General features: G+C 54.1%; 1 protein-coding gene across 1 annotated transcript in view; it reads left to right on the top strand.

The window, feature by feature from the left end:
- Positions 1–10021, top strand: part of NCOR2 (nuclear receptor corepressor 2) — a 226183-nt gene extending 216162 nt beyond the window's left edge. Inside the window, 7 exon segments of the mRNA XM_063173183.1 lie at positions 113–306; positions 1763–1909; positions 2215–2360; positions 3613–3666; positions 5564–5791; positions 7409–7588; positions 7707–10021. Of these exon segments, the coding sequence (XP_063029253.1) occupies positions 113–306; positions 1763–1909; positions 2215–2360; positions 3613–3666; positions 5564–5791; positions 7409–7588; positions 7707–7882 (1125 nt within the window). The 3' untranslated portion in view covers positions 7883–10021.
- Positions 10022–19676: the final 9655 nt, after the last annotated feature.

Raw genomic sequence — 19676 nt, 5'->3', positions numbered from 1 at the left:
AGACAGGAGGCAGAAGTTCCATATGCGGGGACAAATCAGCCTATTTTCCCCTGCTCACCCTCAAGACAAAAGTCAAAGCCAGCCCCGTTTGTGACCGTGGTTTCTGCTGCAGGAGGTGATCACGCAGGACTACACGCGGCACCACCCGCAGCAGCTGAACTCGCACCTGCAGGCGCCGCTCTACTCGTTCCCCGGCGCCGCGTGCCCCGTGCTGGACCTGCGCCGCACGCCCAGCGAGGCCTTCCTGCAGCAGCAGGAGCACAGCACGGCCTCCCGCATCTCCCCGCAGGGAGAGGGGGGCAAAAGGTGAGCCCAGGGGCCAGCCCGGGCTGGCACGGGTGGGTGTGGGCCAGCCCGAGCTCACACGGGCCCAGGCGGCTCCGGGGAGGCCGGGTGGGTGTCCTTGGCTGCCTGGCACTGCCGTGAGGGGTTGCACAGTGTCGCAGATTGGAGTTGGCATTGCTCTCCCAAGCTTGGTGCTGTGGGGATTTCCTGCTTACACAGCCCAGCCACTCTCTCATCTGGGCATCTTTCCCCTGGGGTGGTGCCTCTTGCCATCCCTGTTGTCCTAGAGGTGATCTTTAGACCCCCTTAGAATCCATGCATAATCCTCTTCCCAATCTGGCTGGTGTCACAGGATGGTTTAGGTGGAAATGGATCTCTTGAGATCCCCCAGCTCAGCAGTGACCTCTTGCAGGTTACCCTGGTTGTGGCTGCTTGGGTTCAGAATATCTCCACTGCTGGAGACAGCACCTCTCTGGCCAGCCTGTTCCCAGCATTTCAGCACTCTGACAGGAAAAAAGGGTTTCCTTGTGTTGGGATGGAATTTTATGTGTTTTGCTTGTGCCTGTTGCCTCCTGTCCTGTCCCTGTTCTCAGTCCCTGACCAGAGATGATTCCAAAAAACCTGAAGCAACATGTTTTCCATTGGTTCAAAATTAATTTTATCTTCATCTTTCAAAGTGAATTAGCAGTTTATTAGACACAGGTGCCCTGACAACTGGCATTGTTCATTTCAGGCACCACCTGTATTTGTTTTAATGTCACTTTCAAAACCCCTTGCTGCTACAAGGCAGGTCTGATTGCTGTTGTATGGAATTAAAAAATGAGTCTGTATTCCCACCCAGATGTATCCAGGAATGAGTGGTGCCTTGTCAGTAAATGGGATTGTTCTTCCTGGCTCAGCCTGGTCCTGGAGTTGGCTTTACAACATGAAGGAAAAAAGCCCAGCCCTGACCACCCAGTGATGAAAAAACTGGGGGAAAAAGAGAAACCACAGAAAGAACGAAGATGTAAATTCCCAGAACTGGCTGTGAGGAATTCCTCGCAGACTGGAGCGTGGCTGTCTCCCCGCTCTGGCCACGGGCAGGCATCAGGGGCCAGCAGCGATCCTCCCCAGCTGCCCCAGCTCCAGGCAGCTCCTGCAGCCACCCAGCTCCTGTGTGGCCCTGAGGATGGGACATGCCAGGTTCTGCCTCTGCTGTGTTCACCAATAGAATCAAAAGCAGTGTCCCCAAAAGGTTACTGTCACAGCCCTCCACAGGGATCCACGTGTCCCGGCCACCAGCAGGTCCCTCCTGGGTGGCTCGGCTGTCCCACTTTGGGGGATCAGGCCCAGGGCTTGGCTCAGCCCAGCTCTCCCTGCCCAAACCCCACTCTCCCTCTGGCCGTGCTGCAGGAATCTTTTCCCCTCCCATCCCCGAGGTGCTGCACGGGGACGGGGCTGTCACAGTGACCCCATGGCCTGTCCCCTTGCTGCCCAGGTCCCCGGAGCAGGCCAAGGCAGCAGCAGGGGGGTCGGAGAGCTGCATCGAGCCCGTGTCCCCACCCGACGGCGCGGGAGAGGCGGAGCACGCCAAGAGCGCCCCGTACCCCGTCCTGTTCCGCGAGGGAGAGCCCATGGACCAGAGGTACGGCCTGGCAACGGGCACTGGGGGCACCTGGCGAGGGGATGGCCCCACACATGGCCTGGCCAGGCTGCTTTCCTTGCTGCCCAAAGCTGTGCCCCATCCCAGGGGCTCTATTTGTCACAGCTTGTGGCTGTTCAGTACCACGGGGTGCATTTATCATTGGGACAGGGAGAGAGGTTGGAGGTGCTGAGTATCCCAGGAGCTCCCAGCCTGATCCCGAGAGTCACGCTGGGGGAAGAGGCTCTTTAGGTAGGACTTTGTGCAGGGGATGTTGCAGAGGTTTCCAATGGTCTTTTGCTCTGTAGGATGGGGTCCAAGTCCCCAGGAAACAACACTCAGCGTCCAGCTTTCTTCAGCAAGCTGACGGAAAGCAACTCTGCCATGGTGAAGTCCAAGAAGCAGGAGATCATCAAGAAGCTCAGCACGACCAACAAAAACGAGACGGAGTACAGTAAGAACCTGTGGGGAATGCAGGGCACCAGGGGAGGAAAAGCCTCGAGGACACATAAAGCACAGGAGATTTGGGAATAGGTGCTGCTGTGTTAAAGGGCTGGGAGCTCCCAGACAGCTCTGTCTGCATTGAAGAGTCGGGCTCAGTGATCCTTGTGGGTCTCTTCCAACTCAGAATATTTTGTGATTTTTTGAACTACAAGTTTCAAATGTTTCCTAGAATGCTCTGTTCTGGTGCCAGCAGTGACTGTATCTGGGGGGGCAGTGGGAGACTTCCCAGCTCTGTCTCTGTGCTCTGAGGCTGTCAATCCCACCCACACCAGATAACCTCAGTAGGAAGGAAATAATGAGCTGAGCATGGAGGACACTTAAGAGCAATTGATATTTTAATGACTGGCCAGCCAAGCTGAATCCTTCCTCCTTGAGATGCATCTCCCCCCAACCTTACTTTAAGTCCTGCATCAATATTGGTGCAGCTCTGTAAAACTAACCAGGCTGGCTCAGATTAGAAATTCAGCCTGTTCGTTCATTAACCGCTAATAGAGTAGATAGGATCATAATTTAATTTAGCCCAGCATTATCCAGTCAATACTAATTCAATTTGAATCCATCTTACAACAGCTGCATCGGATAAGAGGGACCGAGCTGTCTGGTCTCCTGGATGATGTTACCATGAGCCAACAGTATTGTTATGCCCCTTTGGGGACGTGTGGCTGAACCCCCTGACCTTCCACACTTTCCCTTATCAAGGAAAAATATATAGAAATTGGATACGCCTCTTATTTGATGAGATTTTCTGTTATTCTAAGGAAAGCAATATCCAAGTCAAACAGCTCAGCTAAGAGGGAAAATATTGATTTAACATTTCTTTTCCTCCTCCTTGCCCTCTCCGCTGCCCAGACCTGCTCCATGGATAGGGGGCATTGAGCCTTTGAAAATCCCATGGGCAGGAGAGAGGGTTTGGCTCCATGGAGCTTGTAATCCCAAGGGCAGGAGGCAGGAAGGGAGGGAGGCCAGCACTGAGCACAAAGACATTGCCCTGGCTTCCAGGGCTCTGCTGTTGTGCCCTTTCCCTCCTGGTGAAGGTGCCCACTGTGGATCTCCCAAAGGCATGGGGGGAAGCTGGGCTGCTGTCCAGTGTGCTGGGATGGAGACAGGGGACTCTTGTCACGGCTGCCACGGCGGGTCCTCCCAGCCCCTAACCTGCACCCGTGCTGCTCCCCATGCTGAAGAGCTTCTTTGTTTTTCTCCAGATGTGGGGCAGCCTGGGACAGAGATTTTCAACATGCCAGCGATTACTGGAGCAGGTAACTCCCCACGTACCTGAACCTCATTTCCCACAGGGCTTACAGCTATGGAGAGCAGGAGGCTCAGTAGATTTAAGCATCTCTTTTGTTCTGTTTTCCCTTAAAACCAAGCGTAACAGTTGCTGGGATGCAGAAGCCTCGGGACACACCATAACTCCCTGCAGTTGGGTTGGAGAAAGGGCAGTGTAATTCCTTGGAAAACCTGGCAGAGTTTGAGGTTAAAGGTGAAGCAAGGGTTGGCCATCTGATGCCATCAGAGGGTTAAACCATCTTAGCAAGGTGGACCTCACACCTGGAGAGAGCACCCTGCCCTTGGTGGGACCGTGTGGGTGGGTGGGAGGGCAGTGGGGTCTGTCACTGTGGGCTGGGCAGGATGCAGGAGCAAACTGGGGCAAGAGCAGCACCCGGTGCTGGGCAAACTGGCAATGTTGAGGACCAAAAGGGAGCTGAGGGTTGCTGTGGCACCAGGAGGTGTCTTCTGGGAGCTGGAGGAGTGCTCAGGCCCAGGACCAGCCCAGGGGGAATGACAGTGGGAAGCTGTCACCCTGTTGCCACCTGCAGCATGTCCAGGTGGACTCAAAAAGCAAATTGGGAGCAAATTCCCACTGAGGAATACTTATTGCTACTTAATTGATTAAGAATTAATGCTCTCCTACAGCAGGAATGCCTTCAGGTTGTTAGTTTTAAGTAGGAGAACAGCAGGTTTCCCACAGCCAAGGGCAGGAGATGCTGTGGGCAGGGGTTTGGTGCTGTGGGAGGGTCAGTGGTATAGGACTGCTTGCCTGGGGAAATGAGTTGGGGAGAAGAAATGAGCTGGCATCAGCTGCTGGGGTGAGCAGGTGCAGCCAGGTAGGACCTGAGGGTCCTGGCAGACAAGATCTGAGGGTCAGTTTAGGCTAGAGGGAACCAGCAAAGACCCTGCCTGTTCTTACAGCAAGACAAGCGTTCAGACAGTGGGAACCTGGGATGTGTCCCTTTCCAAGCAGAGGGGCAGGGATCCCAAACAAACTCGCCAGGATGGGCTCAGCTGGGGGCCTGGCAGTTCCGTGTCTGTATTTTGCCCTTGCTTGTTCCCTGTGAGTGCCACCCGGGAGTGGCGGTGGCGCGGCCAAGCCTCTGGTCCCTGTGCGGTGCTGCTCCATAACTGCATGGCTTGAGACTCACCCACACCTCGCCTCTGCATCCTGTCCCGCTGGGCCCCAGGGACCCCGGCCTGGGGAGAGAGGGGGGCAGGGGGCTTGCAGAGAGCTCCAGGAGGGGCAGCAGGACGCTCCCCTCTCCCCATGTAGCCTGACCCACACCGGCAGCTCTGGGCGCTGCCTGCACCCTGTCACCACCCCAGGGCCAAATCCAGGCACGTCTTTCTCATCAAGTGTTTTTGTGGGGTACTCCTTCTTCCTTCCCTGATTTCCTTTATGGGAACCCACCCCAGCCTCCAAATTCCTGGCACACTGACTTTTGTTGTGTGTGCATAGGGACCCCCCCATCCAAATGACTTTCCTCCTGTCCCTATGCCGAGCCTGGCTGGGTTGGGAGCGCAGCCCCTGCTCCTTGGAGATGCTCCCTGGGGCTCAGTGACAAACCCTTGTCCCCTGGCCCTGGGGAACCTTCCCAAAGCCCAGATCCCAGAGTGAGTCCCATCCGTCCCACGCCAGCCCCCGCCGAGCCCTGGGGCGGGATGGAGCGGGAGGAGGAGGAGGAGGAGGACGGGTGCATCGCAGTGCTTTAAAGAACAAGATGACAAAGTTTGTTGCTTTGCGAGAATGTGCTGACTGTTTGTTTCTTCCCTTCTCCCTTGTCTCCTTTCTCCCCCTTTCCCCGTCCCCCCCATCTTTCTTCTCATTTGGCTCCCCCCCATCTCCCGACCCCTCTCTCCTCCCTCTCCCGTATCTCCCAGGGCTAATCAGTTGTAGGAGCCAGTCGGTCCAAGAGAATTCCAGTACCAACATGGGGTTGGAGGCAATAATTAGGAAAGCCCTAATGGGTAAATATGACGAGCAGTGGGAAGAGCGCTCACCTCTCAGTGCCAATGCTTTTAACTCTCTGAATGCCAGTGCAAGCCTGCCCGCTGCTATGCCCATAACTCCTGCTGATGGACGAAACGAGGACGTGCGCTCCTTGCCAGGTCTGCAGCCCTCTCCACCTTCACTCTCTCTGTGTTATTAATTCTCAGCCCTTTCATCTCCCCATTTACAGGGGGATTTATTCCTCCCCTCCCCATTTTTGTTCATTTTGGTTTTCTTCTCTCCCCTCCCTGCCCCAGCTTTGAGCTTTGTGGATCTGCTGATTAATCCTGTTTGATGTTAATTTAATAGTCTCCAAAGGTGCTGTTGCTTTCTCTAAACCACTGACTTGCTCCTTTCCCTATTTGTTGGTTTTTAATATCTCCTTTTCCTATATTTTTTTTACACAATGGAGAAGTTTATGGGGGTGGAACTCCCCCACACCCAAAAAATCAAAAAGGCATAAACTTAAATAGCAAGCCCCAACTGTCTTTAAACCCTGAGTGGGATCACTGCTGCCAGAAGAGGGGAAGGTGCTGAGAAGGGCTGGTGTGAAGGACACAGAGCAGGGTAGCATTTTCCCCACTCCAGTCTCTGGGAGTGTCAGGGCAGAATCCAACCTGGGATGAGGATATGGGATCTGGGAGTGCCCTGGAGCAAGAGGGAGATTGTGTGGGAGCTGAAATGATGCCTGGGGGATGATAAGAGAGGAGAGCTGGGGGTGAACTCTGCCCCATAGGCCCTGGTGGGGCTTGCAGAGCCCCATGGCAGGGTCTGCTCAGCTTTGGGGAGACTTGAGCAGAGATGAGAGGGTGGCTGCACAAATCCCCACTTAAGAAAGGGAGGGAGGAGAGGGAGCAGGGATGGATGGTGGAAGCATTTGCCCCCCCACACACAAGGGCCTCATGCAAATGCCCTGTCCCATGACACCACTGCCAGGGATCACCCTTGGGAATCCAGGCACAGAGCCCCTGGCTCAGGAGCAGATCCTGGGTGCACACGTGCACCTTCCTCAGGTCAGCTCACCCCTCTCTGGGTCACCTAACACCAGGCACTCTAAAGCTTTTTGCAGAAAAGCTTTTCTGACTCCTGCATGAAACCAGCAGCTTCTTCCAGCTGTGCCTCCCCATGCCTGGTGGATGGCAGGGTGGGATGCAGGGCCCATCCATCCCTCCCCCTTGGGAGGGATGCTCCCCCAAGGGAGCTGAGCTCACCTGCCCCACAGAGCCTCTTCTGGCTTCAAACCTTTTAAAAACCAAACGTCCCCAGGGATTCTGCTGTAAGGAGGGATGAAAGACCATCCTGGCCACACAGACCATGAGAATGGGGAGTGTGCTCAGGGCTCTGGCACCCCACAGCTCCGGGGTTCTGTGTGTGTGGGGCAGCACACGGAGCCGTTTGTGAGCCGTGATTGTGGGCTGAGCCATGAGCCAGCTTGGGAGCAGATCCTGCAGGGAAACGGCCAAAGCCACACGGCCTCTCCTGCCCCACGCCCCTCCATGGGACAGTTGGTGGCATCAACCCCCAAAGTGGAGCAGCCCAGGAGGGAGCAGAGCCCTCCTCCATCCTCCCCACCGCCATTCCCCGCCGTGCTGCCGTCGGCCCGGGGTGAGCTTTCCTCCTGCCACGAGCCATTTTTGCAAAGCTCCTGAAAGGGAAGCGCTGGGAACCCGCACCCCTCCCCAAGCCCCGAGCGCCGTCACGAGGAGCCGGGTGACAGCGGGTGCCTCTCTTTGCAGGAGGAGGGGGGAAGCCAAAGATCGCTGCCAGACCCAACAGCCGCAAGGCCAAGTCTCCGGCGCCGGGTCTGTCCGCGGGCGAGCGGCCGCCCTCGGTGTCCTCGGTGCACTCGGAGGGCGACTGCAACCGCAGGACTCCGCTCACCAACCGCGTCTGGGAGGACAGGCCGTCGTCCGCAGGTAGGGCAGGAGGGGACGGTCCCCAAAGCGGCCGTGCCACCCTGGCAGGGCCCTGGGGAGGCTGCAGGGACGGGGGCACGGCCGCGCCGGTGCTGACTCTGCTGCCTCCTCCGTGCAGGTTCGACGCCGTTCCCCTACAACCCGCTGACCATGCGGCTCCCCAGCGGGGTGGTGACGGCAGCGCCCAGCGCCCCGCTGCCACAGGGCACCCCCGGCAGCCAGCACCACGCCTGGGATGAGGAGCCCAAGCCCCTGCTCTGCTCCCAGTACGAAACCCTTTCGGACAGTGAATGAGAGGAGCCAGGGGCAGGGAGACGGCGACCAAACCCGGGGCACGGGGAGCGAGCGGGACACCCGGGGCGAGCGCCCACCACCCCGGCCCCGCCGGCTCTCACGAGCGAAGATGCAGGAGCAGAGCTGTTTCATTTTTCCCTTTTCCTTTTTTTTCTTTTTTTTTTTTCTTTTAATCCCTTCTCTCCCAACCAGCCAAATTGGTGGGGATGATGGTTGGTTTATTTTTTTTCTTTTTTTTTTTTTTTTTTAATTTTGTTTGGGTTATTTTTTTTTTCTTTCTCAACATCTGGAAATTTCTGCATCCTCTTCGGTCTGATAAAGAAAAGAAAAAAGCCTTAACGAGACAAAACCCAAGGAACCCATCTTCGATCTTGGCAGCCGTGCTGGGCGGTGACCCCGTGCTCCAGAGGGACCGTGAGCGGCCGTGTGTCCGTCCCGGGGCCGTGTGTCCGTCCCGGGCCGCTGGGACGCTCTGCCGGCCCCGTCCCGCGAGGGCTGCGGGATGTTCTGCGGAGCTGGCAGCGGGCAGGGGATGCTCCCCCGCACCCGGCCATGGGGATGTGCCTCAGAATTGCAAAACCTCGAGCGGGTTAAAGAGAAGATTTAAAAAACCACAAACGAACGGTTGAGAAGTGAAACAGGACAGAGCGCCCCGGGTCGGTTCCCTGGCTGATCCCAGGGCTGGTGCCCGGCATTCCCGTGTCACAGGACGGATCGGCCCCGCCACGACACGCCTCGAACATGGCTGGGAGGAGCGGGCAGGGAGGGAGAGAAGAGCTGTTTCTTAAAAAAAACCCACAGAAATCCTGGTCCCTTGGATGGAAGCAATCCCGGGTCCCTCGGAGCGGGCAGGGACGTCCCGGGCTGGCTCACGCGCTGCCCACCCAGGGGCTCGGTTGCTTTAAGTGCATTGTTTTCTGAATGGTGAGAAAAGGCAATTGTAAATTGTATTGGTCTACAGGGTATATTTTTGATACCTTCAGTGAATTATGTCAATATTTTACGCAAGGAAGGACTTAAACAAAACACAGTATTACATGCTGTAAAAGAGGTTCTGTTCTTACATGGAGGCTTTGATGCATTTGTCCATTGTATGGAAGGGTTTAAAAAAAAAAGAAGGTAACAATGATCCATCATAGTTATCTGGGAGTCAGGAGAATGTATGTACTTAGTTTAAAAAAAAAAACCAAACAAAAATCTTGCCATGGTTGCAGGGCCCCCCGTTACACACACCTTTGCTGGTTGTAAACGTTGATTCTCCAGAGCCCTCCAAGCTGGCCAGGGCAGGGGCAGAGTGGGCAGGAGGCCAGCGTGGCAGGGAGTTCACAGGAAACTTAAAAAAAAAAAAAAAAAAGGAAAAAAAGTTAAAAAAAAAAGTTTTTATTGTATTTTTGTGATACACACGAATGCTCTACTTTACATTATTTTTTTCATTCCATGATGTTGGCTCATATCTGCAGTTACATGGTTAAAGAACAAAAATATTAGACTTTTTTTCATTCACTTCTGCTTTCTCGCTCTGGGGGGAAAAACAAATGGCAAAAAAAGGAAAAAAAAAAATAAAATGTATTAAATGCTTTGCATTCTATACGCTAGAGGAGCCCCAGCCCGGCCCAGCCCCGCGGGCTCAGGCGCCCTCACCTTCCCCACGGATCTTTCTTTTCCCCCTGCAACGTTCCCAGGTTGATTCTGATTTCAAAGCAAGAGAATGATGGTGTTTGTTGTTTGTTTGGGGTTTGTTTTGTTTGTTTTTTTTTTTTTTCCTGTTGGGTTTTATTTTTTGTTTTGTTTTTTTACAATGTACAGGTTTTTAAATGTTCATCAATGTTTGTGTCTTTTCTGTTGTGCTTTTATTTTTTTTTTTTTAAGAAAAAAATCCGAGACAATGCACAAGCGATGTGGAAAGTTTTTGCGTTCCCAGGTTACTGCTGCTGGTGTCTCTGTGGCTCTGAGCTGTACAAACTCACAGAGCTGGTGTCTGGGCAAAACGCTATTAAAATGTTGCAGATTCTGCTGGGAAAAAAAAAAGAATTATCCAAATCTGACCCATCTTCAAAGCCGCCTCCTTAGCTGATTCGGAAAAAATAGCGGAAAAAACCCCAACCACAACAAAGAATAAAGTTCCCACTTGGCACAGTAGCAATACTGTGTGCTGCTTGGTGTCTGCAGGCGTGCAGGAAGGCGCAGCGAGCGACGGATGGTGGCTGCAGAGCTGGCAGTGCCACCAGGGACCCAGCGAGGCTGAGCCGTGCCCAGAGGGCGGCAGGAGGGCCCTGGAGCTGCCCGGGGCTCTCACCAGGGTAGGTGGGGAGCACGCCAGGGTGGAGGTGCTGGGGCGGCATTGGGGTCTGGCACCACACGGGCACCTCGAGGGCACCCCGTGGGCACCCCGTGCCAGCCCTGCAGCCGCGTGTGGGGACATGAGGGAGCTGCAGAGCTGCCTTGGCTCCCCCCAGCTGGGCAGGGCTGGGCTGCACTCCCTGTCACAGCCCTGGGCAGCGTTCACCAGGGCTGGGCTGCACTCCCTGTCACAGCCCTGGGCAGCACCCCGAGCTGTGGGTGGAGGGAAGAGCCTGTGCCACCCTCCAGTGCCACCCCAGAGCTCTGTTTCTCTCCTTCTCTCACTCCCACTGTTTTGTGTGTGTGAAGATGAGGGGCTGGGCTGTCCAGGAGCCCAAAACACAGCAATACCCGAGGCTGTGCCACAAGCATGGCAGGAGAGTTCTGAGGTATTGGTGAGGGTGTTCAGCCCTTATGGGGTTGGTGGCTCAGTGCTGCTGGATGGATGGATGGATGGATGGATGGATGGATGGATGGATGGATGGATGGATGGATGGATGGATGGATGGATGGATGGATGGATGGGCGGGCAGATATCACCCAGCTGCTGGGCAGGGCAGTGTGGGCTGGAGGGGACTGGGAGGACGTGAAGGTGACACTGAGATGCTGCAGGGCTCCAGCAGCCTCAGCCCCTGCTCAGTGGAATCCTTTGCCATTGATCCTGAAGGGGGAACATGCTAACACTGCTGCTGTCCCAACTCTGTGCAGGAGCTCAGGCCCTGGCTGTGCCTTGTGCCCCCATCCCATCTGCCCTAGGCTGGGGGAGCAGCTGAGGCCAGCACAGGTGGGTTTTGCCTGGGGATGCCACCTTGCTGAGAGCTCAGCCCCCCACTTGGCCACAGCACTGCTTGGTTTTGGCACTCTCTACCTTGCTGTGCCTCCATTGCTGGGCCTCCCCATGCACCCCATCCCCTCCTGGAGCTGCCTGCCCCTGGCAGCAGCAGGGACAGGATGGAGGGACTCTGAGGAGAGCCCTGGAGCAGCAGCAGCAGCAGCTCCCACTGGGGAGCTCTGAGCCCCCGTGCTGGGGTGCAGGAGCAGAGCATCCTCCTGCTGCAGGTTAATTAATTTGTGTCACATCCATGAGCAGGTACTGAGTGGGCAGGAGGCCCAGAGATGCTTGGTGAGGATCCCCCCTGTACCTGGAGGCTGCAGAGGGATGGCCCCACTTCACCTGCTCAGGTGTGGACCCAGGGGAGGGTGGTTTTGAGGAAGGAGGAGCTGCTGCTCCTGTAGGTTGTGGTGTTCCCCCTCTGGCTCTCCTTCTCCCCACCAGGGCATCCCCAAGCACCCCAAAATCTCACAGCAGGGTCTGGCAGCACCAGCTCGTGCTGTCCAGGAGAAACTCACATTTAAACTATTCCAAAACCCCAAGTTTAAACTTAACTTTTACCAACTTTGTAACTTGTACAAACGCAAACAAATCACTGCAAAATTTGTCTCTTGAACTGTACTGGGAGGGGGAAATCTGTGTGTGTGTACCCAGCCCGGGCACAGCTGCTGTGGAGGGACCTGTGCAGAGCCCAGCAGGTGCAAATAATGGCACAGCTCTCTGCAAGGGGAGGGAGGCTCTGCCCAAGGTGGGTTTGTTCACTGTCACAGCGAGCGAGCTCTGCCGTGCTGGTTCCCTAATAAATGAGCAAACAAACCAACCCAATCCAAAGTTCTTTAGCAGCAGAAAGCAGCTCCTGCTGAGGGTGTGTGTGAGCTGCTCGTGGTGAGGGTGGGAGGGTGAAGGGACCCCTGTGCTGGCACTGATGGGGTGTCTGAGGGAGAATGGGCTGAGGGGTGATGGCAGCAGGGGTTTGTCCGTGTATGAGGGCACAGTGAGCACCCCTAGAGCCCCGTCTCGTTCACCCAGGGCTGCAGGAAATTTGGGGGAGGCCAATGAGTGACTGCCTAGTTAAGAAGTAACACCTAGTTAAGAAGCCCTGGGGTCTGTTTGTGGGTCTGAATTGCTTTACCTCCAACACCTGTCCTGTGAGGTGTGATGGAATTCAGCTGGGAGTGCCCAGGTCCCCTCCCACAGTGATGCCGTGGGCTGGGGAGCACTTCCCACTGCTGAGGGTGGGATTGATGGGTGGGGGTCTCTGAGCCCAGGGAGATGGCTCTGCATGAGGAGTAATTGATGACTGTGTGGAATTCAGTCCCTTGAATGGCTGTTAGGTGGTTTGAGTGCCTTCTGCTGCCTTTCCTGGGGCTCAGAAATGGATTTTACACAAATGATGTTTTCCTGAGCACAGCAATGAGCATTTCAGCCAGGGTGTATCCCTGCCTTCTGCCAGCACTGCTGTGTCTGCCCAAGGGATGTCCAAAAGGTTTCTTTCTCCATGCTGCTGAGATTGACCCTGGATCATCTGGATTGCTGAGACACCCTCTGAAATCCCTCCAGGTATGTACCCACACTGACCAAATCTGCCTCCTCCTGTCTCCATGTGCTCCTCCAGCAACCAGCTGCCATGGCAATGCACCAGGCAGACACTGCTGCCTCTTAAAAATCAGCCTGAAGATCTCTTGAGACCAGAGATTTTGTTGAAAAACCTTCATGGAAAGGCCTTTGCCACTCTGAAGGCAATTAGAGTAAGTTAATAACCAGTACAAACAGGAGCTGGGCTGTTCAACCTCTCACATCAGGGTTTAAATGCTGACAAGGGCTGACAGCCATCTCCCTGGTCAATAATTCACACTGATGCTGAAGAAAGAGAAGGTGGGAAAACTCTCAGTTCAAGGCCAACACTTAGAATTTAATGATGGAAAACTTTAGGTCTACTTGCAAAGCTCTTACATAAAGAGATGAAAATGAAATGGGACAAAAGCAGATGGCTTTGAAAACCTGCAATAAAATATGCCAGCAATCCACACTCACTTGTATTTTAAGTGGCAGACAAGAGTTTTTGAGGAGAAAGGGAAGATAAAAGATGGCCCTGATACCTTTGCTCTTTGAGAAGGTGCAGGAGCATTGTGACCTGCTGGTGATGAATTGGTGTTTAGTCAGGATTAGAGATTTTTTTTTTTTTTTTTTTTGAAAGAATTAAACAAGAAGATGTTTGTGGTTTTGGGGTTTTTGTTTTTTTTTTTAGCTAGGCCAGGCAGAGTGACGAGAGCAGGGAGAAAAGGGCACCAGGTGGAGGCGGCCCTTGTTGTGCACCCCAGGACCTGCACTGGGCACCAGCACCATCCCACAGGGGCCCTGTGGGTGATGAAAGGACTGGGATGCAGCTGGGGTACCCAGCCATGAGCAGGGCATGTTTGTTTTATAAAAGGGTTCAAATCACAGCAGAATTCCAGAGCTCTGTGCTGGCAGCACCAGCCCTGTGTCCTGCCACCATGGTGGCCCACAGCCCTCACTCACCAGCCCAGCTTGGCCAGAGGCTGTTCCTGGGCTCTGCACAGCAGGAAGCGTTTTACACTCCCCTGACAACTGCAATCCAAATAGCCATCCATCAGTTCTTGTGATTTGCCATGGAATTATATATGCTCTGTGATAATGATGCAGAGGGCTAAAGAGCTGATCTTGGCACGAGATGAGACGGGGTAGGCTGGCAAGTGACTTGGAAGGAAAATAGAGCAGCTTTTGGTGGGATGCTGGCTCTTATCAGCCCTGGGGCCCTGGAGGGTGCTGGGCAGAGGTGTCCAGGCTGGCTGAGCTCTGCCTGCCTTCTGTGCCATCTGGGGAGAATCGGGTCCATGGAGAGACTTGGGAATGAGTGTCACTATGTGCCTGTGTGAGTAACAGCTGAATTAATTGTCAGGTTAATTTATCCTCTCATGTTTTGGCCTCCTGCAATTACCAAAAAGGATTTGTCAGGACTCCAGGCAGTGGAGTGGTAATAAATCACTGGCCACAGACAGGAGTTGGAGCAGTTGTATCTGGAGTGATCTGAGGTTGGTGTTGGTGTTACTGAAGGGCAAGTGCTCAGAGGGGCTGGGAGCCTGCAGCACCAGCAAATAACCAACACAGCAACCAGCCAGCCCTGCAGAAATAGCCCTGAAATGAAATCCATGGGCACACAGCTCTGCAGCTGTGGAGAAACCCCCTGGCAGGGCTGCAGGGGAGGTGCAGCCTGGGCAGCCCCAGTGCATGGCACATCGCAGGCCCTGCTGGCTGCAGGTCCTTTCCTTTGGTGGCACCAGGGTGACCAAAGCCACCCTGTGAAATTCACAGCATCTGCCTGCATGCCCTGAACTGGGAATCTGCAAAACAGAGCTGAAAGGTGAAATCCTTGTGCTGCAAGCACGGCACTTTCTGACTCTGCCTTCCAGTACAGGAGGGTCTGTGTCCATCCCAGCTGCAGGCACAGCTGGCAGGGGAGGCTCTCCCCTTGGAAAAGGAGAGGAGGCAGCAAGGGCAGCCCGTGGTGCTGGGGAGGCCAGCCCAGCCCCAGTCACACTCTGCTCCCACGGCTGCTGCGTTTCCCTGTTTGGAAATCATCCCCCTGTCCCTCTGCAAATGCAGGGAACCTGACGGAGCCCGGGGTGTTGCAGGGGTGGTAAGCTCCATCTGGAGAGCTGTCTGCTTTGAAGTCAGATGCTGTTTTAAACTCTGCAGGGTACTTTTGCTTAGGGAAAGCAGCATTTGTCAGTACAGACTGATCTTGGTCCAGAAATTTTTGCTGCTCCCCAACTTCTTTTCATATTTATTAGTCATTTGCAATCTCTTTGATGACTAAATGCATGTTCAGCTTGGAGGAGACTGTTGCAATATTTGCTGAAGTAAGTCAGGGCAGAGGAGATGCTGGCCACGCTGGCCATGCTGACGATGGTGCATCTAGATTAGTCATTATTAATTGCCATGGCAGCCCCAGTGCTCCTGAGGAGATGCTGAGGAAACTCACGGAGCCAGCAGGAGCCCTGGGGAGGTTGTTGTGAGCTCTCACCTGTGGGCAGCTGTTCTATAAGCTGCAGGTCAGTATTTGTGGAAAACATTGTGCCATGGGAGAGGGGCAGTGCCAGGAGCTTCTGGGGGTTCCTCTCCTGCCTCCAATGGCACAGGAGGAGGGAAGGCTGCATGAAGAGGAAATAACTGAGCAGCACCATGCAGGAGGCTGCTGCTGAAGACACTCCATCCTAATTGAACATGTTCCTCCAACTGCTCTGTGCAGCTGTCAGCAGGTGTGGCCTGATGGGCCCCAAATCAGCTCCAGTGAGGGATTCGGAAGAGGTTTGGACTCCACTGACTCAGGTGTTTGTTTGCAAAAGTCTAGACTTCAGCTGTGAAATCCTGATCCAGCTCTGCCCAAGGCCCAGGAGCATTTTCTGCTGCTGTTTCATCCTGAGCCTGTCCAGAAAGCAGAGCAGCTGCCAGAGGTCAGGCATGAGGAACCTGGTTGGTGTGTGCCTCAAGATGGGTGCCAGGTCTGGATCTGCATTCCAGTTGGACCAAAGCAGAGCTTTCCCCCATGGGGATATTAATCCTGGGCCTTGGCTTAGAGCCATCTCCAGCTTTCATGGTTTTGGAACTGGAAAAGAGCACCATTCTGTTCAAGGCAAGGACAAGTCCTTATATCCCAGTGAGAAGTCACAACTGGCTCCTGAGCACTGAAACCCATCTAACTCCACCCCACTGGAGTCACTTTTAAGCTGCCACTCTCCATGGGCTGCCAGAACATCCTGCTCCCCTTCAGGCCAGCCAGAGCCCCTGAGCTGGAGCTGCCTCCTCCATTCACTGCCGAAGGAGAAACCAAACAGCAGAGGCTGGAAACCAAATAGCAGAGGTTGCTCTTGGGTCTCTTTGAGGGGGAGGGCAGCCTTTTTATTAGGTTCAGATGTTGCTTTCTGCCCCAGGCCATGCTGGGAAGTAAAGCAGAGTGTGTTAATGTTGGCTGGAACAGGCTCCAATGAAGCAGGTTTGTTTCCTGGGGGAGTGGGGGAGATGGGCCAGCATGGGAGGCACAGGCATGGGCAAGGAGTCACCCCTTGCTGAGCTTCTCTTACTCTCTGAAATCTCCCAGCAGTGAGTGTGGCTTTGGCCAGCCGCCTCTGCAGGCTCTTGGGTACCTGCTGCCCCTGGCCAGTGGCACCCACAGGGAGAGCTGGTCCCAGTGCTGAGCTGATGGGATCCTTCTGGGTCTGTTCCCTGTTGGGAGGCGTGGAGGTGGAGCACTCTGTGAAGGGCAAGGCTGTTCTCCAGATGTTATTTTTCACCATTAGGCAGTGTTTAAACACATTGTGATTTCCCTCCCCGCCTCTTTCAGAGTGCACAGAGAGGAGAGACCCTGGGAGGAGTGCAGTGAGGGGCAGGGGGAGGACAAGGGAAACCTTCCCCAAAAGCGCTGAATGGGGCTGCCCATGGGCAGAGCTGGGCTCCAGAGGGTCCCTGCCAAGCCTGGGGGCCTTGGGAAGAACACGTGGCTCATTACCAGAGTGCCTCAGCCAGGGCTGGGCTCACACACGGGGCTGGTGCTGCCAGAACAAGTCCTGGGGGACTCAGAAAGGAGAGGCTGCAGGGCTGAGGGCAGAGCTCTGCTCAGCAAAGCACCCTGAGCCTCAAGGGCTGCTCCTCCATCCCCTGCTCCACTCCACCATCAGTCCACGTGGAAAACAGGCTCCCACTAGAGCTGGAAGGATGCTCAACTCCTCTCCTGGACACTGAGGGACCTGCATGGCTCTGGGTGCTCTCTCCTCTGGGTCAATGTGTCTCAGGGTAAAGCTGCTGCTCAACCAGCCAAGGGCGCTCTAAGAGAGCATCCATCCCAAAATGCCTCGTTCACAGCTGGACTGGAAGGTAAAACCCCATCCAAGGCCATCCTCCCCAGCCACGACAGCCCCATAACATGATGTGCATCGTGGCCTCTGTGAGCCGTGCTCGTCAGCAGATAAAATAAATATCCTGGAAGTGCAGGCGCTAAAAAAGAATCACTGTCGGAAGCACAGCGAAACCCATCTGCGAGTGGAAGAGGTCAAAGAAGAATACAAAGGCTTTTATTTCCTGGAGGCATTTGTCAGCAAGACAAATGTGGGTTTTTAAAAATTTGCTGCCATTTCCTAGCTGGCCGCCCACGCGAGCGCCAAATGGACTTTCACTCACACAAAGCCGAGTGCTGGCTTGTGTCCTTTGTAATCCAACGCTCAGGAATCAGGAGAGGAGTCGGCTGGATCCCTGTTTGTTATCAGTAACTGGGGGCATATTTAAAGGATACGGGCAGATTTCAACACTACATCTATAACTAGTTTATTGCTGGCGTGTTCCTCTCTTGCCCGTATTATTTATGTTGAAAATGATAAATGAGGGATTGATGATTCTGGCTGGTTCATGAATAATCAGGTTATTTCACTGCAAAGCCCCAGGGGAAGGTAATGTTTCCACAATCCTCCATCAAAGAGAAAGCAGCTTGCACACGCGTGTGTGTCTGTTGTTCATTCCTCCACTGCTTTGTGTGGGTTTTGGTGTGGGTCTGCAACTCCCTCTGCAAGTTACCTATGCCCAGGCACTCCATGCTGCATCCCAGCCCAAAATGTTCCCCAGTCTACACAGTCCCTTGGCTTGACCCTTTCCCAGTCCCTTGACCATCAACACGGGGTGTTTGGAGCAGTTTGGTCTCCAGAGAAGGAGTGATGGGAATTTCAATGTCCTGGGATAGGAGGATGCAGCCAGGAGCCCTGGGCAGAGGGGCACGGAGAGCCCCAACCACAGCAGATAACTTGCAAGGAGCCCTTTTGTATTTCAAGGAGCTGCAAATAGTTGCTGGTCTCAGGATTTGCTTGTGAGACAGGAAGAACCTTGGGGAGATGATCTGAATGTTTATGTATATAGAAATGTCTAATCACCAGGCTCAGAACAGGCTCAGGAAGGGAATCTGGAGGTGGTTAGCTGGAGAGGAGGATATTTTTATGCTAGAAATGTGCTGTCCGCCTGTTTGCAGGGTAGGAAGGATACGATGAGAATCAAAGGCTTGGCAGGATGAGCATTTTCATCCTCGTAGATGTGAACTCCCCATCTGCTGTGGACTCCAAGGCGTGGAACTGTTTAGATCAAATATCATTATTAGAAGCAGAAAATAGAGCCCATAAAACTCCCTCCTTACACCCCAAAAAAGCAATTCCAGGACCCTTTATCCTGCTTGAGAACAAGCCATTCCTGCATTAATTTCCCTGCTGTGGCTGGGCTTGCTGCCAGCAGCAGGAGACTCAGTGCTTTGGCAGAAGATGCACGGCCTGGGGCAGGTCCTTGCTCCTCTGCAGTGTCACCGCTCCAGGCATTTAGAAACTGGGGCTGGGCAGTTTGGGGCCAAGGCACGCTCCTGCCAGGCTGTGGAGGATTGGCAGGGGCTGCATCTGCAGTGGGAATTGCTCCCACTGGGATGGAATGGGATGGAAACCAGAACTGGATCCCCGTCCCGTGGCTGGGCAGACACTGTTGGCAGTGCCAGCCTTGGAAGTCACCATCCTGCCACCCTGCCAAGCACCCAGAGGCCCCATGCAGCCACCCTGGGGGCTCAGCTGCTGAGGCCAAGGTGCCCCTGGGGCACTGAACCTGGCACACGGGACACCAGGAGGCTGCAGAGCTGCATCTGAAGCACCCCAGGTGGATTCAGCCATCCTGGAATGGCCTCTGGGGGAGGCAGTTGTGAAGCCACAGGGTCAGCTCAGGGGACAGAGATGGATCTGCTGTGACAGTCTTCCATTCCAGTCTCCCCACAGAGCTGCCTTAAGTGACAGTTCAGTGCCCTGTTCCAGAGGAGACCGTTCCTATGGGTGGCCATCACTCCAGGCATGCTTCTGGTGACTCCTTCACACTGCAAGAGATTCCTGACATTTCTGAGGACAATATAAGCTCCAGCTGCTTGGCATTGCCTAGAACTTCCAAAGACACTCCTGCAGGTCCAGGCTGTGCCGTTGCCATCTGCTGATGGAGAGCACAGACCCAGCCTAAGGTCTCACACATGGTGTTTGGACTGATGGTTTGGCAGCAGGGGGACGTTTTTACTGCTCCAGGATCAGGTAAGGGTCTTTCTCTAGCAAATCTTTCCATTGTTTGTTAACTGTAAATAGCTGTGGAATGAAATTTGATGAAGGCATCTATTGTTTCCTTACAGCTCTGCTTTGTTGAGTGGAATAGGGACCCCAGCCATGTGGAGTTTTATTATTATTTAATTTGTAGCTGCCCATAATCAGCAAATTCTTTTAGGTGAGGCTTTTGGCATTTTATATTCAGCATTCTTGCTGTCTGTAAAACCAGCCTAAACCTTTCCTTCTGTTCCTAAAGGCATCTAGTTTAAATTCAAAGTCCATCCATTATAACTTCAGCACCTTGTAATCCCTCAGAGATATGTGCAATTACTCTCTGAAATATCCCAGGAGCAAAACTAATACCAAGCATCATCTGCTTAAATTTACAACATCCAACTAGCACAGTAAAAGCCACTAGCTTAGGGGTTAGCTCATCTGAGCACACTTGCCAAAACACATATCCTGCATCTAATACTGCTTTTGCTGCTGAGGCTTTAGCTGCCAC

The sequence above is a fragment of the Melospiza melodia genome, chromosome 20 (genome assembly GCF_035770615.1).
Source record: "Melospiza melodia melodia isolate bMelMel2 chromosome 20, bMelMel2.pri, whole genome shotgun sequence".
NCBI lineage: Eukaryota > Metazoa > Chordata > Aves > Passeriformes > Passerellidae > Melospiza > Melospiza melodia.
This window is presented reverse-complemented; position numbering and strand designations above follow the sequence as displayed.